The following is a 27,540-nucleotide window of genomic DNA, read 5'->3' as shown; positions in this document are numbered from 1 at the left end:
ATTCATAAAGTAAATATTCAAGAAATATAGTTGGTGATAAATATTTTGCACTGGACTGCCCTTCCACAGTTCAAGGCTATGGATAATGTAGGGTTGGAACAACAACCATAAGAAACAGTGTAAACATGATTACATGAAAGCTTTCCAAGTAGACGAATTTCTCACACTATTAAGGTAACAGTTATCTTAGTATAAGGACTGATTTCTCACATGATACACTATTAAGGTAACAGTTATCTTGGTATAAGAACTAATTTCTCACACTATTAAAGTAACAGTTATCTCAGTATAATGACTTTTGTAAATTGAGGTTTCCAAACAATTGTAGCTCAGTTTTGGAAAAATTCAAGAATGTTTTAATTGAAAAGTGTACAAATCTAACAATCTTCAGTAAACTAAACTTATTTGTAAAACTGATTTTCACTCAGTACATCAAGTATGACCCAAGTAGTTTATAAACACACGAAATTGTTCAGAGCATTAAAGATGTGTAAAGAAATGAAACAAGTCATGCTAGAGTTTATTTACAATTAAGCACAGAGCTGCAGAATGGGCTGTCTGTGCTCTGTCCACCATGACTATCAAAACTAAGTTTCTAGTGCTGTACCACTGGGGGACATAAAGAGGAAAGAAGAACCAGTTATCCTTAACAAGACACACTAGAAGTCATGCTATAAAGGAGTGGAGAACCAGTTATCCTTAACAAGACACACTAGAAGTCATGCTATAAAGGAGTGGAGAACCAGTTATCCTTAACAAGACACACTAGAAGTCATGCTATAAAGGAGTGGAGAACCAGTTATCCTTAACAAGACACACTAGAAGTCATGCTATAAAGGAGTGGAGAACCAGTTATCTGTAACAAGACACACTAGAAGTCATGCTATAAAGGAGTGGAGAACCAGTTATCCTTAACAAGACACACTATAAGTCATGCTATAAAGGAGTGGAGAACCAGTTATCTGTAAGAAGACACACTAGAAGTCATGCTATAAAGGAGTGGAGAACCAGTTATCCTTAACAAGACACACTAGAAGTCATGCTATAAAGGAGTGGAGAACCAGTTATCCTTAACAAGACACACTAGAAGTCATGCTATAAAGGAGTGGAGAACCAGTTATCCTTAACAAGACACACTAGAAGTCATGCTATAAAGGAGTGGAGAACCAGTTATCCTTAACAAGACACACTAGAAGTCATGCTATAAAGGAGTGGAGAACCAGTTATCTGTAACAAGACACACTAGAAGTCATGCTATAAAGGAGTGGAGAACCAGTTATCCTTAACAAGACACACTAGAAGTCCTTTTGAAAGGTTAGTTACACTGGCTGAATCCTTGTTTAAATCTGTTCTTACTTTAGTTTCTCACAGTTTTAATGGTACAGAATCTTTAGTAGAAACTTGCTCTCAGCATTTATTTAAAAGTTGTACAACTAAGTGAAAGTGCTTATAATAAGGAAGGTAATAAATCTTCAAGGTGTCAATTAGTGTATAGTGTCTGGTGTTTATTCTGTAGATATTTTAAATTCCATTTTTTCCTGAACTATGATAGTAGTAACTTTTAAATACCTGAAAATCAAACCCACAACCTGAAGAGTTGTAATATTACTGAAAGACAAACTAAATTTTTTTACCAAAACAGATATGAAAGAACTAGAACATGCCTACTTTTTCTCAGCTTGTGTTCAAGGTACCAGCTGAATATATAACAAAAATCACAAGTAGAAAAATCTTAAATGATGGAGAGACTGTCATGTGGCCATTGGCTTAACTTTTCCATCATTCTGTTTTCTCGTGTAACAGCCTTCATTAATGGAGTAAGAACTTTGGTACCACTTCTAAATTCCAGCTTTCTGCAGTTCCAGTAACTGACGCTGAAGTCTCTCCTCTTTAGATCTTCGCTGGTGAGCAAGCTGGAAAAATTTGTTTTTAAAATAACCATAAGAAAGATTTTAAATCAAGTTGACAGATGTATTAATGTATCAATATGAACGTTTGAACTAGCTATAAAAACACCTTATACTTACCACAGAGGTGGTTTGAACTACTGCAGTAGTTTTGTTCACAGTTACTTGATCATAGGTTTGAATCCATCCTGATGTTTGTTCTGTAACTTCAAAGGATGGTGTGTGTTTGTGTTTGTCACCATATAAATTTCTATCTGTAAAACCACTTAAAATTGGAACCTTCAACAGAAAGTCATAATACATGGATTTTTAACCTTATAAGGAAATAGAAGTTCTGGCTTAGTGTTAAAGTCTATCTTCAATAATGAAGGAAGTGAAAACTGAAATCTGTAACATTCTGGAAAGTAGTAGCTAGCAATCATGGGGTACAGTCCCACCATAAAACCTGTCATGTTAAGATTTGAATTTCAGATAGCCAATGTTACGTGCATCATATTTCTTGAAAACTAAACATTTCTGCTTATGAAAACAAATGTCAAGTTTATTACTGTGCTACAACACTCATTCCTGTTTTACCTAACGTATGTAAAATAATGAGATGACAACTTGACACCACTAACTAATCACTCTTTCACTATAAACTTCATACACAAATCTTGTATATTATTTGTTTTAAATAACTACACATCTGGAAGAGTAGTGTAATCTGCACCTTCAATATTAACATATTTACCCAGAATATGTGTAAGTGTAATCTGAACTTTCAATATTAACATATTTACCCAGATTCTGTGTAAGTGTAATCTAAACCTTCAATATTAACATATTTACCCAGATTCTGTGTAAGTGTAATCTGCACCTTCAATATTAACATATTTACCCAGATTCTGTGTAAGTGTAATCTGCACCTTCAATATTTTAACATATTTACCCAGATTCTGTGTAAGTGTAATCTGCACCTTCAATATTAACATATTTACCCAGATTCTGTGGAAGTGTAATCTGAACCTTCAATATTAACATATTTACCCAGATTCTGTGTAAGTGTAATCTGAACCTTCAATATTAACATATTTACCCAGATTCTGTGGAAGTGTAATCTGAACCTTCAATATTAACATATTTACCCAGATTCTGTGTAAGTGTAATCTGAACCTTCAATATTAACATATTTACCCAGATTCTGTGGAAGTGCAATCTGAACCTTCAATATTAACATATTTACCCAGATTCTGTGTAAGTGTAATCTGAACCTTCAATATTAACATATTTACCCAGATTCTGTGTAAAGCTACACACACTGAATAAAGTCTTGTCATACATAACTCTGAGAAGAAACAGATCTAACAGAAAGAATGTCAGTTGATATGTAACATGACAACACAAGTTTTCATTAACAAAACTTTGAGTCAAGGGTCATAAAGCAAGCAAAGAAACCTACTGACATAAGTCAGTATACTTATACAAACCAAAGAATCACAGAACTGTTTATAAAGTTATTATGATTACACAAACAGAAGGATCACACAGTAACTTCAGTTTTAACAACTACACAAACAGAAGGATAACGGTAATTTATTTATTTATAATGATTACATAAACAGAACAATCACAGTAATTTGTTTACTTATAATGAGTATACAAACAGAATAGAAGTTAGTTTAAGAGAAATATTTTATAAATCAATTGTGGTTACTTACTATTTTTAGTTCTGTAAATCTTTTAAGGAACTCTTCTGTTGTGAGGGCCCCTACAAAAAATAATATATCAGAGCATTAATAAAACAACTCTGGGCCAGTGTTAAACTGATTTCTTGTACGTATCTTTAATCTTTATTCTAAACATACTGCCAGAAAGAACAAGAACAGCTATTTTCATGAAATTTCCAGGTTGGGTTGATACTTCTATTGTTATCCCATAAGATGAGTCTAAACACACATTTCCTGACTAAACGAAGCTGTTCTCAAAGTGATATCAGATATATCAGATGACTTAAAAGCATTACGTGTAAGCCAGTTCATTTCTTTACTAGTTTTATTTATTTTAGAAGTCACAATTATTTTGGAAGTGCCAGAGGAACACATAAAGCATATAATGTTTTACATATTCAAAAAAGGCAAAATGTTACTGAAGCATTCAAGTGGTGTATGGCAATAACATGCTGAATGTGAGAAGTTGTCCAATTTAATGGACCTAGTATTAAGTAATATACAGTGATATTTCAATTATTATATATATAATGTGTGTATATAGATTATTACTATTTAGAAATAAGGTACTTAACTCATTTTTCTTAAAATGTAGAACAGTAAATAAAGAAGTGATACAAACAATTCTTTCTTCTAGTTATGACCTTTGTACTTTTTTATAGCTTCCTAAGCCTTAAGAAATTTCACACGTGGAGAATGTGAAATGAATTTGTTCTTAAAGTTCTATACATGTACACACACACACACATAAAACCAAACAAATTATAAATTATCTATCTCTTTGAAATGTTGTTTCAAAATAACAAGAGGGCATCCTAACCCATGAAAATGGCTGAGAAAGTCAGAATGGAACATTCTAAGCTTTCAGTTGGTTATTCACATGTCTATACACAAGTGTATGTGATTAATTTATATCTAAAAATGGAAAGAGCTGACAGGAGCCACTTTGTTTCATTCAGTATATGAGCTGAGTGATATCTTAGCAAATAGAAAATATAGGAGGATTTTATTTTGTATTCTAATTCATATAAAACTAAATACTTTGTATATTGACATCACAAACATGTAATTTAAACTAGTGCTACGTTCAACACACCATGTGTCACAGAGAAATCAACGTTTAAATATGTGTTTTTAATATTTAAATAAATATATAAAACATGAATTATAATCTACAATTTGACACAAAACTTATTGAGATAAATTCATAAAATAGAAGTTCGTTAATATTTTGAATGTATGTCAACAAACAATATGACATGGCCTCTGACTTGCAACCCATAGTGATAGGTTTAACATATTAAAATAAACAATCTCACCTTGGATGTGCCAAGTGTATCAAACTTTCAAAAGAAGCAAGATAGCAACTTACCCCAGAAAACCCTCCTTCCCACACGTTTCCTACATTAATTTAAGATAAGCTTTATCTTTGTGTAACTTTAGATATAATCATAATATTCAAACATTGATGTGTATGTGTTTGGGTATTTTTTAATATTTATTGTAGATTAAACCTTAACAGCAATGTTTAAATGTATAAACAATACAATAAACATGCTAGTGTGCAGTAAGTCCTGTCCTTACTAGATAAAAACATCTCAGCCACTTTATCTGATTCTTCTTCTGCCTGTAGAGTTGCGACTCTAAACGCACCGAGTGTTGAAGGTGTATAGGCATCAGCAAACATGTCAAACATCTGACTAGCATCGTCAAATTCCTTCCGAAGACTCTGAAACTCTTCCAACTATAAAATGTCCACTACTGCTTGTTTATAATGTAATACAAAGACATCAAAAATTAAAAAACACTTTGTTCTATCTGGCTTATTTTTAGATCATATAATGGTGAATACCCAATATATTGATTATATATGATCATAAAATACAAATATTTATCTTATCAGAATGTCTTCTCATACATACGCATGTCTGTCTGTTACAGTATAACAATGGAATGTTATCACATTAATTATCACTTTTTAACATAAGGCATTACATACAGACTAAAAACACACAGTACAGCCAGACTTTAACCACAGCTACTACATACAGACTAAAAACACAGTACAGCGTGACTTTAACCACAGCTACTACATACAGATTAAAAACACAGTACAGCCACTTTAAACACAGCTATTATATACAGACTAAAAAACATACAGTACAGCCAGACTTGAACCACAGCTATTACATACAGGTTGATAAACAGATAGTGCAGCCTGACTTTAAGTGCAGTTATTACATACAGACTAAAAACACATAGTACAGCCTGACTTTAACCACAGCTATTACATACAGACTAAAAACACACAGTACAGCCAGACTAACCACAGCTACTACATACAGACTAAAGAATACACAGTACAACCTGACTTTAACCACAGCTATTACATACAGGTTGATAAACACACAGTACATCCTGACTTTAACCACAGCTATTGCATTCAAACTAAAACACACAGTACAGCCAGACTTTAACCACAGCTATTATATACAGACTAAAAACACACAGTAAACCCTGACTTTAACCACAGCTATTACATACAGGTTGATAAACAGATAGTGCAGCCTGACTTTAAGTGCAGTTATTACATACAGACTAAAAACACATAGTACAGCCTGACTTTAACCACAGCTACTACATACAGACTAAAAACACAGTACAGCGTGACTTTAACCACAGCTACTACATACAGATTAAAAACACAGTACAGCCACTTTAAACACAGCTATTATATACAGACTAAAAAACATACAGTACAGCCAGACTTGAACCACAGCTATTACATACAGGTTGATAAACACATAGTACAGCCTGACTTTAACCACAGCTATTACATACAGACTAAAAACACACAGTACAGCCAGACTAACCACAGCTACTACATACAGACTAAAGAATACACAGTACAGCCTGACTTTAACCACAGCTATTACATACAGGTTGATAAACACACAGTACATCCTGACTTTAACCACAGCTATTGCATTCAAACTAAAAAACACACAGTACAGCCAGACTTTAACCACAGCTATTATATACAGACTAAAAACACACAGTAAACCCTGACTTTAACCACAGCTATTACATACAGGTTGATAAACAGATAGTGCAGCCTGACTTTAAGTGCAGTTATTACATACAGACTAAAAACACATAGTACAGCCTGACTTTAACCACAGCTATTACATACAGACTAAAAACACACAGTACAGCCAGACTAACCACAGCTACTACATACAGACTAAAGAATACACAGTACAGCCTGACTTTAACCACAGCTATTACATACAGGTTGATAAACACACAGTACATCCTGACTTTAACCACAGCTATTGCATTCAAACTAAAAAACACACAGTACAGCCAGACTTTAACCACAGCTATTATATACAGACTAAAAACACACAGTAAGCCAGGCTTTAACCACAGCTATTATATACAGACTAAAAACACACAGTACAGCCAGACTTTAACTACAGCTATTATATGCAGACAAAAAAACATACAGTACAGCCAGACTTTAACCACAGCTATTACATACAGGTTGATAAACAGATAGTGCAGCCTGACTTTAAGCACAGTTATTATATACAGATTAAAAACAGATAGCACAGCCAGACTTGAACCACAGCTATTACATTCAAACTAAAAAACACACAGTACATCCTGACTTTAACCACAGCTATTGTATACAAATTAAAAACACAGTACAGCCAAACTTTAACCACAGCTATTATATACAGACTAAAAAACACACAGTACAGCCTGACTTTAACCACAGCTATTATATACAGGGTGAACAAGACACACTGCACCTATACTCTAACCCAAGGCTTTACATACAGGGTGAACAAGACACACTGTACCCATACTCTAACCCAAGGCTTTACATACAGGGTGAACAAGACACACTACACCAATACTCTAACCCATGGCTTTACATACAGGGTGAACAAGACACACTACACCTATACTCTAACCCAAGGCTTTACATACAGGGTGAACAAGACACACTACACCAATACTCTAACCCGTGGCTTTACATGCAGGGTGAACAAGACACACTGTACCTATACTCTAACCCAAGGCTTTACATACAGGGTGAACAAGACACACTACACCAATACTCTAACCCGTGGCTTTACATACAGGGTGAACAAGACACACTGTACCCATACTCTAACTCAAGGCTTTACATACAGGGTGAACAAGACACACTGTACCTATACTCTAACCCAAGGCTTTACATACAGGGTGAACAAGACACACTACACCAATACTCTAACCCAAGGCTTTACATACAGGGTGAACAAGACACACTGTACCCATACTCTAACTCAAGGCTTTACATACAGGGTGAACAAGACACACTACACCAATACTCTAACCCATGGCTATACATGCAGGGTGAACAAGACACACTACACCAATACTCTAACCCATGGCTATACATGCAGGGTGAACAAGACACACTACACCAATACTCTAACCCAAGGCTTTACATGCAGGGTGAACAAGACACACTACACCAATACTCTAACCCATGGCTTTACATACAGGGTGAACAAGACACACTACACCAATACTCTAACCCAAGGCGTTTCATACAGGGTGAACAAGACACACTACACCTATACTCTAACCCATGGCTTTACATACAGGGTGAACAAGACACACTACACCAATACTCTAACCCATGGCTTTACATACAGGGTGAACAAGACACACTGTACCCATACTCTAACCCATGGCTTTACATACAGGGTGAACAAGACACACTACACCAATACTCTAACCCAAGGCTTTACATACAGGGTGAACAAGACACACTGTACCCATACTCTAACCCATGGCTTTACATACAGGGTGAACAAGACACACTACACCAATACTCTAACCCAAGGCTTTACATACAGGGTGAACAAGACACACTGTACCCATACTCTAACCCATGGCTTTACATACAGGGTGAACAAGACACACTACACCAATACTCTAACCCATGGCTATACATGCAGGGTGAACAAGACACACTACACCAATACTCTAACCCAAGGCTTTACATACAGGGTGAACAAGACACACTACACCTATACTCTAACCCAAGGCTTTACATACAGGGTGAACAAGACACACTGTACCCATACTCTAACCCATGGCTTTACATACAGGGTGAACAAGACACACTGTACCCATACTCTAACCCATGGCTTTACATACAGGGTGAACAAGACACACTACACCTATACTCTAACCCATGGCTTTACATACAGGGTGAACAAGACACACTGTACCCATACTCTAACCCATGGCTTTACATACAGGGTGAACAAGACACACTGTACCCATACTCTAACCCATGGCTTTACATACAGGGTGAACAAGACACACTACACCAATACTCTAACCCATGGCTTTACATACAGGGTGAACAAGACACACTACACCAATACTCTAACCCATGGCTTTACATACAGGGTGAACAAGACACACTACACCAATACTCTAACCCATGGCTTTACATACAGGGTGAACAAGACACACTGTACCCATACTCTAACCCATGGCTTTACATACAGGGTGAACAAGACACACTACACCAATACTCTAACCCATGGCTTTACATACAGGGTGAACAAGACACACTACACCAATACTCTAACCCAAGGCTTTTCATACAGGGTGAACAAGACACACTGTACCCATACTCTAACCCAAGGCTTTACATACAGGGTGAACAAGACACACTACACCAATACTCTAACCCATGGCTTTACATACAGGGTGAACAAGACACACTACACCTATACTCTAACCCAAGGCTTTTCATACAGGGTGAACAAGACACACTACACCAATACTCTAACCCAAGGCTTTTCATACAGGGTGAACAAGACACACTACACCAATACTCTAACCCAAGGCTTTTCATACAGGGTGAACAAGACACACTGTACCCATACTCTAACCCATGGCTTTACATACAGGGTGAACAAGACACACTACACCAATACTCTAACCCATGGCTTTACATACAGGGTGAACAAGACACACTACACCAATACTCTAACCCAAGGCTTTTCATACAGGGTGAACAAGACACACTACACCAATACTCTAACCCAAGGCTTTACATACAGGGTGAACAAGACACACTACACCTATACTCTAACCCAAGGCTTTTCATACAGGGTGAACAAGACACACTGTACCCATACTCTAACCCAAGGCTTTACATACAGGGTGAACAAGACACACTACACCAATACTCTAACCCATGGCTATACATGCAGGGTGAACAAGACACACTACACTGATACTCTAACCCATGGCTATACATGCAGGATGAACAAGACACACTACACCGATACTCTAACCCTAAGCTTTATATATACAGATATAACAGCAGAGAGAACACCCAGACTTTAACCAAAAGCTTGGGAATTAATGTCTACTCTTATTTCCATATTTTACCTTTTCCAAAAGTTCCTTCTTGTGTTCTTCAATGATAGGTTTTTTGCCAAGATTTTCACCTTAAAATATACAATTTAACAAACATGAAATGTTTTCTACCATTCAAATTAAAACACGAAAATTACAGTGAAACAAACAGCGTATAACATTTCTAATATTCATTATAGCACTAAACTAGATTACGTTTTCTAGTAATAGGAATTAAAATACAAGTTTCCACTAATAAAGAATAAAATATCTCGAGATGCTTCTAGATCCACAATTATTAATTAGTGAGAATTCTACTTTAATAAAACCCAAAAATTGTGTATAGAATGGGGGGGAAGCATTAAAGTAAATAATGAAATTAAACATTTAAACAATTCACACAGATGTAATAGGTACAAACATACAAAACACTATATACAGGTTATAAAGAGACTTCACTAAATGAAGCCTCCAGGTATTCCACATTAAGTTTAGGTGAAAATTCAAGATATGAGACAGAATTCATCTTCTCATTAGATAGTTAGCACTACTATCTTGAATATTTGCAAGCCTGTACGTTGCTATGCTGTTTAAATCACAGTGTAAAGTTTGTTTGCTTTTTTTCTTCATGTACCACAGAATGTTCTTTAAGTCAGGGTGTAAACTCAGTGGTGAACAACAAACTTTTCCATGTACCATTAATGGTGTTTAAATCAGGGTGTAAAATCAATGGTGAACAACAAACTTTCATGTACCATTAATGCTGTTTAAATCAGCTGATTTATGAGGCAGGCATGTCACCTGGACCTTCTTGGGTATGGTGGCCTCTGTTTACTTGAAGTGTCTTATGTACTGAATCAGAGATGGTGGCCTGTGTTTACCTGAGGCGTGTTATGTATTGAATCAAACATGGCAGCCTGTGTTTACCTGAGATGTTTTATGTACTGAATTAAACATGGTTGCCTGTGTTTACCTGAGACGTCTCATGTGTTGAATCAAACATGAGCCTGTGTTTACCTGAGATGTCTTATGTGTTGAATCAAACATGGCAGCCTATGTTTACCTGAGACGTCTTTTGTGTTGAATCAAATATGGTGGCCCGTGTTTACCTCTTTACATTTTTATAAATGATCCTTTAAATATACTTACTTCAATATACGAGATACGAATAACCAACTGAAAGCTCAGAATGTCCACCTAATGGTCTTCTAAGCCACAGCAGTGTGTTAGAAGACCATCAAGTTCTTTTGACTTAAAATTTCAGACAGGTAGGTTGTGTCTTTAATATGCTTGAAATTTCCATTCTTAAACCAAAATGCAACTTAGATACTAAGTTTGATAAATTATAGGGTAATTCTGTGGTACCAATATCATAATTTATGGTTTTTTGGTTATTTCAAGTGTATATATTAAAACCTAAAAATTATTTCACTTCATATACTCCATGTGAGAAATTTTAAAAGGCTTAGTAACCTGTGTCAAGCAGCAACAGAGTTCAAAGTTCGTAACTAGAAGAGATAATTGTTTGCTTTACTTCACTTTAAAGACTACAGGTCAGTCTAATATTATTGAATATAGTAACAAGAGTGCATGTGTGCCTCTTCATTGTATCTTCTCTCCTGTTAGCCAGGTACAGCTAAAAGAACAATACAATAAAATATACGTTTTTTGTTTGTTTTGGAATTTTGCACAAAGCCACATGAGGGCTATCTGCACTAGCCATCCTTAACTTAACAGTTTAAGACTAGAAGGAAGACAGTTAGTCATCACCATTGACCACCAACTGTTGGGCTACTCTTTTACCAATGAATAGTGAGACTGACCATCACCTTTTAATGTCCCCATTGCTAAAATGGCAAAAATGTTTGATGTGATGGGGTTTCAAACCCAAAACCCTCAGATTAGAGTCGAGCACACTAACCATGCCTGGCAATAAATATATACAAGTGTACAACATTACAAGATGTAAGTTATTTAGTCTAAATATTTAAGTTTTTGTGTCATGTTATCAAATTAGAACAAAACAAACAATTTATATTTATTTTGTAATTTATTATGGTGGTCACGAGACCTGTATAGAAATTCATTAGTAAAAATAACAGATAAATAAAAGAAGCATTTGATAAAACTATCTGAACATTATAAAGATTTTGTATGTGAAATCTAAATATTGTCTGATGCATAAAAGTATTTTTAATCTTGAAACCAAAATTATTCTACATGTTGGACAGGAAATGTGCAAAAAGAAAAAAACATTACTTAAAAACCTTACAATTTAAATCTAAAAACTTTGATATTATGTATAAAAAATTCTTGTAATATTTATTGATAACCTGTCAAATTTCATTAACATGTGCTTACTGACTTGAAAGTTATAGCATGAAAATTATAACAAAATTGTTATGAGGTCAGTTCAGAGACTGTACTCAAAAAGAGTTAAAATTTGTATAAAGAAATATATTTTTTGTTTTAACTAATAATAACACATTAGCATCCTTTCACTCTCATTTCTGATTCATGAATAGAAATCATTTATTTTGAAAATACATTTATTATTAATCTACTTACAAGCTAATTCTTCATTTTGTTGTACTAGTTGATGTCGCAGATCATACAACTGTTTAACTTCTGGAAGGTCTTCGAGATAGTTGTCTAACTCTTTTTCCTCTTTTATGTTTTCAAGTTCAGGAATACTGATAAACATATGCACTTAAATAACTAAATCAAAATTCTTAAGTTATTGTTAATACCAGATGACTTGTAAATAACAGAATCTACTGTAAGATTTATTAAGTTTCAACAATATTTACAAATATAATTTGGGATTCACATAAAAGAAATTTTGTATTTATTGTTAAGAAACGATTTACTAACTGTCCATAGTGATAGACTGTACATATATACTACACAGTGAAATACAAAACCATTACACTGACACTTTGTTTTCAGTTTGTTAACTTTAATAACAATATTTGTTTGAGAACTAATCACTCTGTAAGAGGTTAAACACCAGAACTAAATTATCATATCTGTAAAATTAGTAGAAATTACAATTTGTTTATAAATAAATTTTAAAATACTTTGTGCATCAAGCAATGGCTTTAACTTAATTTCTAATTATAGAACTTGAAACAAACCTAGTTTAGTACCAAGTGTGTGTAAGTGAAACCAGCAGAAGTAAGTTTTCATTATTAAGAAATTCATAAACCAATTCTTTCACACCTCTAAATTTTCAAAAACTGCTGTGATTGATTCATAGTAAAGAGTGATCAAAAACGTTCTAGAAAAACACCTTCTCATTACTAAAACATTCTAGAAAAACAAGATGGAAACCTACTATATGAACTGGAACATTCTAAAAAAACACCTTCTCATTATTTGAACATTCTAGAAAAACACGATGCAAAACTACTATATGAGCTGGAACATTCTAGAAAACACCTTCTCATTTTTAGAACATTCTAGAAAAACAAGATGGAAAACTACTACATGAGCTGGAACATTCTAGAAAAACACCTCATTACTAAAACATTCTAGAAAAACAAGATGGAAAACTACTACATGAGCTGGAACATTCTAGAAAAACACCTTCTCATTATTAGAATATTCTAGAAAAACAAGATGGAAAATTGGAAACTTAATAGGTCCTCCACATAACAAGGATTGGTTAGAACCTTCTACATAACAAGGATTGGTTAGAACCTTCCACAAAGAAAAATGAAGAGCTAAGATTTATTTGAAAGATTAGTGTCTTTTTTTTAAAACTCAAAATGGCATTTGGATCAATTACTAGTCTTGAGGGAAGTTTCTTTAAGAATAACTGGAAGTTCTATTGTGTTTTAATAGAATAGTGAGAAACCTCACCAGCAAGTCAGATTTGACAGTTTCAAGACGAATTTCAAAGTGATCAAAGAACACATTTAGTAATTAAACCAAGATCACTTGAAATAGGAAGAATCTGATGAAATGTGAAAACCACCCATAACCAGAGGATCTATGTGAATCTTCAAAATGTGAAGTCACTATAAATCAATAAATCTACATGATCTTCAAAATGTGAAGTCACTATAAATCAATAAATCTACAGGATCTTCAAAGTGTGAAGTCACCATAACTTAATAATTGGTCCTGTCACTGAAGCCAGAGATCTAGAAACATAAATAGCAGTAAGCCATCCTGTAAAAGAACTATGGTACAGTCAAAAAGCCAATGTAGAAAATGAAGAATGGAGATGAGCTCCATCTACATAAGATTCCTTGGATTCTAGAATTCCTGCTAAACAGATGGAGAAAAGGACCACCTCTTAGATTTCTAAGGATCTATGCAGGATAGCAAATTCCCTCCAGTAAGGCATCTCTCTCCAAAAGACTCCAGAAACAAATTTGTCAAAATACCAAAGAGGGAACAGAAGTGTATAACATAACCAAAGTGAAAGTCAATTATTGATTACGATTTTCCACAATCTAGACAAGATCTACAATATCTCTCACACAACAGTTGTTAAAAATGGAAAACTGTTGTAAGTACCAGATTAATTCAGGAAAAGATTGTTTAAGATGAATAGTAGTATCTTCTCTACAGCCACAAATTAGAAGTGTCTAACCTCTGAGTTCAAATAATGGTTCACCAGACAATGGAAAACCAGGGTCTAACCTCTGAGTTCAAATAATGGTTCACCAGACAATGGAAAACCAGGGTATAACCTCTGAGTTCAAATAATGGTTCACCAGACAATGGAAAACCAGGGTATAACCTCTGAGTTCAAATAATGCTTCACCAGACAATGGAAAACCAGGGTCTAACCTCTGAGTTCAAATAATGCTTCACCAGACAATGGAAAACCAAGATATACTGATTGAATAAAGGAGTAAAACAAGGTCTGACGACACCCTCCCTCACATGATCTGCAAGAAGCAGGATGTCTAACCAAGATTCATGAGTAGCTATATAAACAAAGAAAGATGATGGAAAATAGTAACTAAATTGTGCCCTTTACCTCCCAAAACTCAGCTCAGAATCAACAGGAGAAAGAACATCAGATCAACATGAGACTCTAACCATCTGCATATAAAGAAATGTGTATCTTCCACAAACACAGCAGCTCTCCAAAGGCCTGAGGTAACATTAGAATCCTGCAATAGCAGAGAAGGTGCATCAGACAACTCTGTCTGAAAACGTGAGTGTCCACATTTATATTCAAAACCATCTTTGTAATGTAATATTAGTACTGGAGACATCAGTAGTAAACACATAAGACCATCTATGTAATGTAATATTTGCACTGAAGAGACACCAATAGTAAACTATCTATGCAAAGTAATTAGCACTGAAGAAATACCAGTAGTAAAGATGTAAGACCATCTTCACAATGTAATATTAGCACTGAAAAATACCAGTAGTAAGCATGTAAGACCATCTTTGTAATGCAATATTAGCACTGAAGACACACCAACAGTAAACACGTAAGACCATCTTCATAATTACTGTTGTATACTTTGATGTTTACATTTTTAATACTGAATATATAATACTTACCTTCTCTCACACTATCCTGCCATTCCTACCTTTGATATACAGTGTGATATTCCTGACAGTCTCAAAAAGTGAATAAGAAAGAATAACAGGGAGCTTGTATACCAATTGGGTATACAGAGTACATTGAAGTAGGTGGAGAGAATCACTAGAAACAATATATTGTGGTATAAAGACTAGAACAAGTGAGGAAGTATTCATACCATTGTATACCAACTGGGTACACAGAGTACATTGAAGTAGGTGGAGAGAATCACTAGAAACAATATATTGTGGTATAAAGACTGGAACAAGTGAGGAAGTATTCATACCATTGTATACCAATTGGGTACACAGAGTACATTGAAGTAGGTGGAGAGAATCACTAGAAACAATATATTGTGGTATAAAGACTAGAACAAGTGAGGAAGTATTCATACCATTGTATACCAATTGGGTACACAGAGTACATTGAAGTAGGTGGAGAGAATCACTAGAAACAACATATTGTGGAAAAAGACTAAAGCAAGTGAGGAAGTATTCATACCACTGTATACCAACTGGGTACACAGAGTACATTGAAGTAGGTGGAGAGAATCACTAGAAACAATATATTGTGGTATAAAGACTGGAACAAGTGAGGAAGTATTCATACCATTGTATACCAACTGGGTACACAGAGTACATTGAGTAGGTGGAGAGAATCACTAGAGACAATATATTGTGGTATAAAGACTGGAACAAGTGATGAAGTATTCATACCATTGTATACCAACTGGGTACACAGAGTACATTGAAATAGGTGGAGAGAATCACTAGAAACAATGTATTGTGATATAAAGACTGGAACAAGTGAGGAAGTATTCATACCATTGTATACCAGTTGGGTACACAGAGTACATTGAAGTAGGTGGAGAGAATCACTAGAAACAATATATTGTGATATAAAGACTGGAACAAGTGAGGAAGTATTCATACCATTGCTTAACAGACAGAGAACCTTTTGTTGGGATAAATCTAAAATGTGAGAAGAGTTAAGCAGGTTTTGGAAGTTCAATTCACCGACTCTTAAACAAACCTACATCTAACCTTCTCTAACTTGGTTTCAGTGAGAATTGGTGAAGCAAAGCCTAATAGATTAAACTACAACAAAGTAAGGAAAAAAACAACTTTAAAAACTATTGAAACAAAATTTATCTTAGAAAAATTATGTTCTTACAAACTAATAATTAGTTTCTAAATATGGTGTAGTTTTTAGAGATGAAGAAAACCAACTATTTTATTGAGTTTTCAGAGTTGGAGTAGACTCACAGCTTCACAAAGTTGGAGTAGATTCACAGCTTCACAATATCAAATTCTCTGACTTGAACTCTAAATCTCTCCCTCTTATCCAACTACTCTTTATTTATAATTCCTTCATATGATTAATTTAATGTCCATCAGACTTAACAAGTACAATTCACACAAACAGTTAGTATCAGAATATAAACCAAATCTCACTCTCCTAAATAATATCTTCTCTTTTAAAAATGCATACAAGTTAGGTTGTGAAGTTAAATGTGTTTTAAGGGCTATTAATTTTTTACCATAAAGATGAATGTTTCAAAATATTGGAATCAAATCACCACAAACCTCATCTCCTTCAGTGCTGGAAAGATACAACCATTCACCACATAAGGACAAGTATCCTGTAGAGAGACACATCCAACAAGACATCAATATTTTGAAATAAAAACTTGAAATAAGGTATTCTGCATTTTATGAAGACAGATTTATCATAAAAACTTAAGTGTCACAAAACCAGTACAACTGTCAACCTGTATACAGTTCTGTCACTGATATATCCTGTTCTATATGTTAATATCTATTAAAACTTCACTGTGACACTTCCTGCAGGTTCATACAGAAACTATACAATGTAACAATATTTTTATAGAAACAAACATATATAAAAAATGTACTCTATTATTCGATCTACATACATGTAGCTGATGGCTGGAAATTAAGTTTCATTACTACAAAACACAGGTTCTAAAATGAAAATAGATGAACACTTTCACATGTATTAGAAGCTTTACTAAGACTTTGTTTAGTTTCTAAAATTAAACAAAAGAAAAAAACATTGCTAAGCTACATAAAACTTTATTAGTGATATTGAAAAGCACCACTTCAGAAGTATGTTACATTTAACTTACCTAACTGTGCTTACCTGAGACACAGAGAGTCCTGAACTGGTTAAATATGGAGTCTGCACTCTATTTAAAAAAATTAAACATTGATTTAAATTACTTTAACAAATGTACAAAAACAAAACCCAATTTCACTGAGAGTTTTTATATGACCCTCAAGACTGCTAAGCCTAGTAACATTATGAATTTTGCATTCTTAAAATTACTGATTTAGGTGAAGTACATGCTAAGTCAAATGATCTAGTTCTATTTAACACTTGTAATATGTGAGCCTTATTAACACTTTAAAAATTGATTTTGATGTTCAAAGAGACTTTATTACACCTTCAATGATGAACTAACTTAAGTAAAAGACATTTGATATTTTCTTAAAATTCATAAACCTGAAAATTATGTTTGTACTAGAAAGAGACTGAATCTGTGAAGACAAAATACTTATGTATGATGTAACAAGATTATGTTATACTAGAAAGAGACTGTATCTGTGAAGACAAAATACTTATGTATGATGTAACAAGATTATGTGTTCTACTGGAAAGAGACTGTATCTGTGAAGACAAAATACTTATGTATGATGTAACAAGATTGTGTTGTACTAGAAAGAGACTATCTGTGAAGACAAAATACTTATGTATGATGTAACAAGATTGTGTTGTACTAGAAAGAGACTGAATCTGTGAAGACAAAATACTTATGTATGATGTAACAAGATTGTGTTGTACTAGAAAGAGACTGTATCTGTGAAGACAAAATACTTATGTATGATGTAACAAGATTGTGTTGTACTAGAAAGAGACTATCTGTGAAGACCAAATACTTATGTATGATGTAACAAGATTGTGTTGTACTAGAAAGAGACTGAATCTGTGAAGACAAAATACTTATGTATGATGTAACAAGATTGTGTTGTACTAGAAAGAGACTATCTGTGAAGACAAAATACTTATGTATGATGTAACAAGATTGTGTTGTACTAGAAAGAGACTGTATCTGTGAAGACAAAATACTTATGTATGATGTAACAAGATTATGTGTTGTACTAGAAAGAGACTGTATCTGTGAAGACAAAATACTTATGTATGATGTAACAAGATTATGTGTTGTACTAGAAAGAGACTGTATCTGTGAAGACAAAATACTTATGTATGATGTAACAAGATTATGTTGTACTAGAAAGAGACTTTATCTGTGAAGACAAAATACTTATGTATGATGTAACAAGATTGTGTTGTACTAGAAAGAGACTATCTGTGAAGACAAAATACTTATGTATGATGTAACAAGATTGTGTTGTACTAGAAAGAGACTGTATCTGTGAAGACAAAATACTTATGTATGATGTAACAAGATTATGTGTTGTACTAGAAAGAGACTGTATCTGTGAAGACAAAATACTTATGTATGATGTAACAAGATTGTGTTGTACTAGAAAGAGACTGTATCTGTGAAGACAAAATACTTATGTATGATGTAACAAGATTATGTGTTGTACTAGAAAGAGACTGTATCTGTGAAGACAAAATACTTATGTATGATGTAACAAGATTATGTTGTACTAGAAAGAGACTTTATCTGTGAAGACAAAATACTTATGTATGATGTAACAAGATTGTGTTGTACTAGAAAGAGACTGTATCTGTGAAGACAAAATACTTATGTATGATGTAACAAGATTATGTGTTGTACTGGAAAGAGACTGAATCTGTGAAGACAAAATACTTATGTATGATGTAACAAGATTATGTATTGTACTGGAAAGAGACTGTATCTGTGAAGTAAAAATACTTATGTATGATGTAACAAGATTGTGTTGTACTAGAAAGAGACTGTATCTGTGAAGACAAAATACTTATGTATGATGTAACAAGATTATGTGTTGTACTGGAAAGAGACTGAATCTGTGAAGACAAAATACTTATGTATGATGTAACAAGATTGTGTTGTACTGGAAAGAGACTGTATCTGTGAAGACAAACTACTTATGTATGATGTAACAAGATTGTGTTGTACTAGAAAGAGACTGTATCTGTGAAGACAAAATACTTATGTATGATGTAACAAGATTATGTGTTGTACTAGAAAGAGACTGTATCTGTGAAGACAAAATACTTATGTATGATGTAACAAGATTGTGTTGTACTAGAAAGAGACTTTATCTGTGAAGACAAAATACTTATGTATGATGTAACAAGATTATGTGTTGTACTAGAAAGAGACTGTATCTGTGAAGACAAAATACTTATGTATGATGTAACAAGATTGTGTTGTACTAGAAAGAGACTGTATCTGTGAAGACAAAATACTTATGTATGATGTAACAAGATTGTGTTGTACTAGAAAGAGACTGTATCTGTGAAGACAAAATACTTATGTATGATGTAACAAGATTATGTGTTGTACTAGAAAGAGACTGTATCTGTTAAGACCAAATACTTATGTATGATGTAACAAGATTATGTGTTGTACTAGAAAGAGACTGTATCTATGAAGAAAAAAATACTTATGTATGATGTAACAAGATTGTGTTGTACTAGAAAGAGACTGTATCTGTGAAGACAAAATACTTATGTATGATGTAACAAGATTGTGTTGTACTAGAAAGAGACTGTATCTGTGAAGACAAAATACTTATGTATGATGTAACAAGATTGTGTTGTACTAGAAAGAGACTGAATCTGTGAAGACAAAATACTTATGTATGATGTAACAAGATTGTGTTGTACTAGAAAGAGACTATCTGTGAAGACAAAATACTTATGTATGATGTAACAAGATTGTGTTGTACTAGAAAGAGACTGTATCTGTGAAGACAAAATACTTATGTATGATGTAACAAGATTATGTGTTGTACTAGAAAGAGACTGTATCTGTGAAGACAAAATACTTATGTATGATGTAACAAGATTATGTGTTGTACTAGAAAGAGACTGTATCTGTGAAGACAAAATACTTATGTATGATGTAACAAGATTATGTTGTACTAGAAAGAGACTTTATCTGTGAAGACAAAATACTTATGTATGATGTAACAAGATTGTGTTGTACTAGAAAGAGACTATCTGTGAAGACAAAATACTTATGTATGATGTAACAAGATTGTGTTGTACTAGAAAGAGACTGTATCTGTGAAGACAAAATACTTATGTATGATGTAACAAGATTATGTGTTGTACTAGAAAGAGACTGTATCTGTGAAGACAAAATACTTATGTATGATGTAACAAGATTGTGTTGTACTAGAAAGAGACTGTATCTGTGAAGACAAAATACTTATGTATGATGTAACAAGATTATGTGTTGTACTAGAAAGAGACTGTATCTGTGAAGACAAAATACTTATGTATGATGTAACAAGATTATGTTGTACTAGAAAGAGACTTTATCTGTGAAGACAAAATACTTATGTATGATGTAACAAGATTGTGTTGTACTAGAAAGAGACTGTATCTGTGAAGACAAAATACTTATGTATGATGTAACAAGATTATGTGTTGTACTGGAAAGAGACTGAATCTGTGAAGACAAAATACTTATGTATGATGTAACAAGATTATGTATTGTACTGGAAAGAGACTGTATCTGTGAAGTAAAAATACTTATGTATGATGTAACAAGATTGTGTTGTACTAGAAAGAGACTGTATCTGTGAAGACAAAATACTTATGTATGATGTAACAAGATTATGTGTTGTACTGGAAAGAGACTGAATCTGTGAAGACAAAATACTTATGTATGATGTAACAAGATTGTGTTGTACTGGAAAGAGACTGTATCTGTGAAGACAAACTACTTATGTATGATGTAACAAGATTGTGTTGTACTAGAAAGAGACTGTATCTGTGAAGACAAAATACTTATGTATGATGTAAAAAGATTATGTGTTGTACTAGAAAGAGACTGTATCTGTGAAGACAAAATACTTATGTATGATGTAACAAGATTGTGTTGTACTGGAAAGAGACTGTATCTGTGAAGACAAACTACTTATGTATGATGTAACAAGATTATGTGTTGTACTAGAAAGAGACTGTATCTGTGAAGACAAAATACTTATGTATGATGTAACAAGATTGTGTTGTACTAGAAAGAGACTGTATCTGTGAAGACAAAATACTTATGCATGATGTAACAAGATTGTGTTGTACTAGAAAGAGACTGTATCTGTGAAGACAAAATACTTATGTATGATGTAACAAGATTATGTGTTGTACTAGAAAGAGACTGTATCTGTTAAGACCAAATACTTATGTATGATGTAACAAAATTGTGTTGTACTAGAAAGAGACTGTACCTGTGAAGACAAAATACTTGTGTATGATGTAACAAGATTGTGTTGTACTAGAAAGAGACTGTATCTGTGAAGACAAACTACTTATGTATGATGTAACAAGATTGTGTTGTACTAGAAAGAGACTGTATCTGTTAAGACCAAATACTTATGTATGATGTAACAAGATTGTGTTGTACTAGAAAGAGACTGTATCTGTGAAGACAAAATACTTATGTATGATGTAACAAGATTGTGTTGTACTAGAAAGAGACTGTATCTGTGAAGACAAAATACTTATGTATGATGTAACAAGATTGTGTTGTACTAGAAAGAGACTGTATCTGTTAAGACCAAATACTTATGTATGATGTAACAAGATTGTGTTGTACTAGAAAGAGACTGTATCTATGAAGAAAAAAATACTTGTGTATGATGTAACAAGATTGTGTTGTACTAGAAAGAGACTGTATCTGTGAAGACAAAATACTTATGTATGATGTAACAAGATTGTGTTGTACTAGAAAGAGACTGTATCTGTGAAGACAAAATACTTATGTATGATGTAACAAGATTATGTGTTGTACTAGAAAGAGACTGTATCTGTTAAGACCAAATACTTATGTATGATGTAACAAGATTGTGTTGTACTAGAAAGAGACTGTATCTATGAAGAAAAAATACTTGTGTATGATGTAACAAGATTGTGTTGTACTAGAAAGAGACTGTATCTGTGAAGACAAAATACTTATGTATGATGTAACAATGATGTCACCTGTACATACAGTCAGTACATGTTTTATAACAACTATCCCTGACCATCAGATAGACAGAATATTTGTAAACTGTACATACAGTCAGTACATGTTTTATAACAACTATCTCTGACCATCAGATAGACAGAATATTTGTCAACTGTACACATTCAGTACATGTTTTATAACAACTATCCCTGACCATCAGATAGACAGAATATTTGTCAGCTATACATACAGTCAGTACATGTTTTATAACAACTATCCCTGACCATCAGATAGACAGAATATCTGTCAAGTATACATACAGTCAGTACATGTTATATAACAACTATCCCTGACCATCACATAGACAGAATATTTGTCAACTGTACATACAGTCAGTACATGTTATATAACAACCATCCCTGACCATCAGATAGACAGAATATCTGTCAACTCTACATACAGTCAGTACATGTTATATAACAACTATCCCTGACCATCACATAGACAGAATATCTGTCAACTGTATATACAGTCAGTACATGTTTTATAACAACTATCCCTTACCATCAGATAGACAGAATATTTGTCAACTATACATACAGTCAGTACATGTTTTATAACAACTATCCCTGACCATCAGATAGACAGAATATCTGTCAACTGTACATACAGTCAGTGCATGTTTTATAACAGTGCATGCTCTTAGTCTTCTGATATAGTAATAAGTGTTATTTGTGACACACCACTATTTACGAAGAATACAGATGGCCAGATATGATACTTAAAAACTGTTATATCAAATAACAATTATCTCCTTTAACCTTGAAACCATTTTTACATCAAATTAATGGGATTTGAGTACTGTCAACAAGTTTAATTTGAAGTGTGCATACATGTGCCAGGTTTATGTATAACAGTATGACAGGTAAAGGTTGTTATAAATAAGGAATGGTTAATTATTCATCAATTGTCAGTAGAATATTCCAGTTTCAGTTAATTGTGCAACTTCAAAGTTTTCAAGCACCAGAACAAACAGTGTTTAAAGTGTATGGTGTAACAGGATTACACACTGTAACCAAAAACATGTAGCACCAAAACAAACAGTGTTTAAAGTGTATGATGTAACAGGATTACACAGTGTAACCAAAAACATGTAGCACCAAAACAAACAGTGTTTAAAGTGTATGATGTAACAGGATTACACACTGTAACCAAAAACATGTAGCACCTGAACAAATTCTGTTTAAAATCTGGTCAGTAAAATTATCAACTTTTTAAGAGTTATATTCAAAAGTTAACTAAAATAAATAATTCTTATTGTATACAAATAAACCTGATATTAAAACATACTTAATAAAACTTAAAATACTTAATTATATAATGATATATTGTTTAAAATCCTCCTAATACAAGTTGTGACACTTGTTCTCCAGGTCTTCTGTAATTATTTTACCACCTCTCCAAGAAGTTGAGGATCCAGAGTTATAAAGTTATTATTATTCATGCAATGCACCAGATTTTACAGTTTTAAATCTTGTTTATGAATCCATAAACTAGAAAATTAGACCCACTTGCCATACCCAAGTATCACATCCTTTCTTTTACAAATTGCTAACACTTGGGTCAAATGTTTTCTATTGTATTATTTATATGAATCAGATGGCACATGTTTTAATCTATCAAGTGATGTATTTATTTTGATTCCAGTTGAAACCTTACTCCCACAAGAGGTATATCAACAAGCTTAGCTGACTTTTTAAACATTCTTATTGCACAGTTAGAAAGCCAGAAAAATTACAAGACATTGTTTGTTTTGTGCATGTCATTATTTAGTTGAATAAAAATTAAGTATATCAGTACCATTAGTATAGAAAAATATGTTTCGTTGACAGTTGACAGTAAGAACCAGGTAAATATTATATTTCTTGTTCTTCATGTGAATTACTTAGTTATTATTATTGAAGTAATTAAGGTGTAATAATTAGAAACTTATGAGGTTATGCAATCAAAAATAACAAAAGTTCTTCATTAGTTAAATTATTAAGTACAGGAATGTGTGTTACAGGTTTGCCAAATGGGTTACAACTTGTGTGGTTGGATTATTAGTTATCCATAGGCAATTAGACAAGAACATTTAAGAAGAAACAGATATATAATATATAACCTACTAAACAGTTCTAGTTTGCTGTTACAATGTGCAGTCATTCTATAAAAAGGGAAATGGTAACTTATATTTCTGATTATGAGATTAATCAAACTAAGTGAATGTATATAGAGTTAGGTTAGTGAAAAAACACACAATATGAAGTTTTACTTTATAAAAATGTCATTTATTTAGAAGGTTTTAGAGAATATACAAATAAAATTTTGCAATTTTCAGTTCAAAAAAGAAAAAGTACTTTTAATATTAACAAGGAAGACCCATTCTACTCAAAGAAGTCAACACTGACTCCATATATTCACAGGCAAAATTTTTAGTAAAAAGTAATTAAAAACCATTTTTCCGTAATGCGAAAGAGACGTAATATTTACTGAAAACTTAACGTTTTATGAAAATACACAAAACTTTAAAAGTTGTAGAATGAAACTATGATGGTTACCATTGGGACAAAAACTTAGTCAAATCTACTGAGCCTTTAGCAAGAGATTTATAGTGTATGACGTAACAAGATTATGAGTTGTACTAGAAACTATAATGACATCTTGAAAGGCACATCATTAATGGCTGACTTACATATTTGGTGACAGAACTTCTGGTGGGTGGGTTTGGAACTCACTGATTACACTCTGTACTATCCTTCCTAGATCAGAATGCATAGAAAACTGCAAGAAGTATCATAAATTATACTTAATGTTCCAAGCAGCACATCATTTGTAATAAAATTTTACTCATAAAAAGGCTTAAAAAATGTAAATCTAAGCATGGTTTAGCTATATGTTTAAGTGTGTGTGCATATAAACTAAAAGAAAGAACAAAACATTTATAATAAGACTTAAAAATAAAAACATTTATTTTTTATTCTTGTAATTACTATGAGATCACAGTATCTACCAAAAACATATTCATCAGATATGATATAAATACAGATGTAAAATTAGTTAGCTATGGAGAATCCATAGAGTTAGGAGTTTTTAAAACTGCAGCACCTGATTCTGTACATTCTTTCAACAAGATATTATACAGTTTATTGTAACAAGATATTATACAGTTTATTGTAACAAGATATTATACAGTTTATTGTAACAAGATATTATACAGTTTATTGTAACAAAAACACACACCAGAAATTCTGATAAATCACAAGCTTTGAGTGAAAAATTCAATAAAGACAGTTGATTATTAATTTCTGCATTTTTTCAGTTTGAGTATTTGAGTTGACAAGTTATAATATTGTTGGTTTTGGATTAGCTAACTTACAACCAAAATCTCACAAACACAACAAATCCATTATAAAGTAGTTTTTCTGGCACTTTAGAAACAAAATATATAAGTAGCTTTAGTGCTAGAAACTTTACAAATCAGTCACAATCAGTTTTCAGCTTTATAAATTATCTGCTTTTGATAAAACATAATTCTCTGAGAAAATAAAAATATTATATTTAAACAACTGTTTATATACTATAATAAAACAAGGGAAGTTTTTGTTTTAAGATTAAACAGCAACTGTAAGACTTGTTGATAAAGCACATTGTGACCAACTGCTGAATTCACTACTCTATGACTATGTAATCTAACTGTGCTCAACTGGAGGCCTTACTGCTATAAGCCTAGGTGATCCAACAATTTGTTGGGTCTCAGGATCCACCCAGGGATGATTTACTGGAGGCGTTACTTTCACAACAGGAGGTTCATGTGGAAAACTAGGAGGAAGGAAACTAAAAAAGTAAAAAAAAGAGAAAGTTTATTATAATAAGCAGTTCATAATAATGTGAAAAGTACAAATTTTATCATATCCAAAAGTGATGGATAAAACAACCCAAGCAATCCTTCATGGATACATAGAAACATTCAGTTGTTTAAACACTTATTTTCTCTTCTGTATACAACATTTAATCAATTCTAAAAAAATTAATGTTTTTATAGTTTAGTGGTGATGTGTTTTAAAGTCAAGAGCAGCACATATCATAAATATGGATATATTCCTGTCTTTTACCAATTCCACTACTAGTTATCATAATAACAGCCACACTTAGTTTCATAATTGTGTTTTCTAAGAAACAAATGATAATAAAAGTGTGCACTGAGAATAAGTCACTTTTTGCTAACTATTAAGAAACATTTATTGAACACTTGATACTTTATATGTAAACTGCTGAAACCTGCTGTTAAAATGTCAGGTTGGATGTTGAAAATACACCATGTACTGTTTTGATGGTATCGACTCCATAAATAACATGTTAAACTGAAGTTTTCCTTTAGAAATATCATGTTTTAAGTACCCGGCTTCCACATAACCTTGTTCAGCTGTCACTGTTACATACCCGCTTCCACATAACCTTGTTCAGCTGTTACTATTATGTATGTAGCTAATGTGTAACCTTATTTATAATAAGAAACTCACTTGAAATACAAATGTATCAGAACAACTGGTATGGGTATTAACACTTTTACTGATAAGCAGAGAACAACGTTTTGACCTTTGTAGGTCATCTTCAGGTTACCCTAGGAAGGTCGAAATGTTGTTCTCTGTTTATCAATATAAGTGTTAATACCCATACCAGCCATTCTGAGGTACAATGTGTAACCTTGTTCAACTGTCACTGTTATGT

General features: G+C 33.0%; 1 protein-coding gene across 2 annotated transcripts in view; it reads right to left on the bottom strand.

Moving 5' to 3' along the window:
* Positions 1-333: 333 nt before the first annotated feature.
* LOC143230194 (vacuolar protein sorting-associated protein 37A-like) overlaps positions 334-27,540 on the bottom strand; it is a 36,377-nt gene continuing 9,170 nt past the window's right edge. For both annotated transcript variants that reach the window (XM_076463326.1, XM_076463327.1), the window contains 9 exons: positions 26,529-26,646; positions 25,505-25,593; positions 17,781-17,826; positions 17,204-17,259; positions 12,629-12,753; positions 10,094-10,152; positions 5,201-5,360; positions 3,608-3,657; positions 334-1,913 (listed from right to left, as the gene is read on the bottom strand). In XM_076463326.1, the coding sequence (XP_076319441.1) occupies positions 1,839-1,913; positions 3,608-3,657; positions 5,201-5,360; positions 10,094-10,152; positions 12,629-12,753; positions 17,204-17,259; positions 17,781-17,826; positions 25,505-25,593; positions 26,529-26,646 (778 nt within the window). In that variant the 3' untranslated portion in view covers positions 334-1,838. The remainder of the gene's footprint in view (positions 1,914-3,607; positions 3,658-5,200; positions 5,361-10,093; positions 10,153-12,628; positions 12,754-17,203; positions 17,260-17,780; positions 17,827-25,504; positions 25,594-26,528; positions 26,647-27,540) is intronic.

The sequence above is a fragment of the Tachypleus tridentatus genome, chromosome 10, assembly GCF_004210375.1.
Source record: "Tachypleus tridentatus isolate NWPU-2018 chromosome 10, ASM421037v1, whole genome shotgun sequence".
Lineage (NCBI taxonomy): Eukaryota > Metazoa > Arthropoda > Merostomata > Xiphosura > Limulidae > Tachypleus > Tachypleus tridentatus.
Note: the sequence above shows the minus strand (reverse complement) of the source record. Positions and strands in the feature narration are given on the sequence as shown.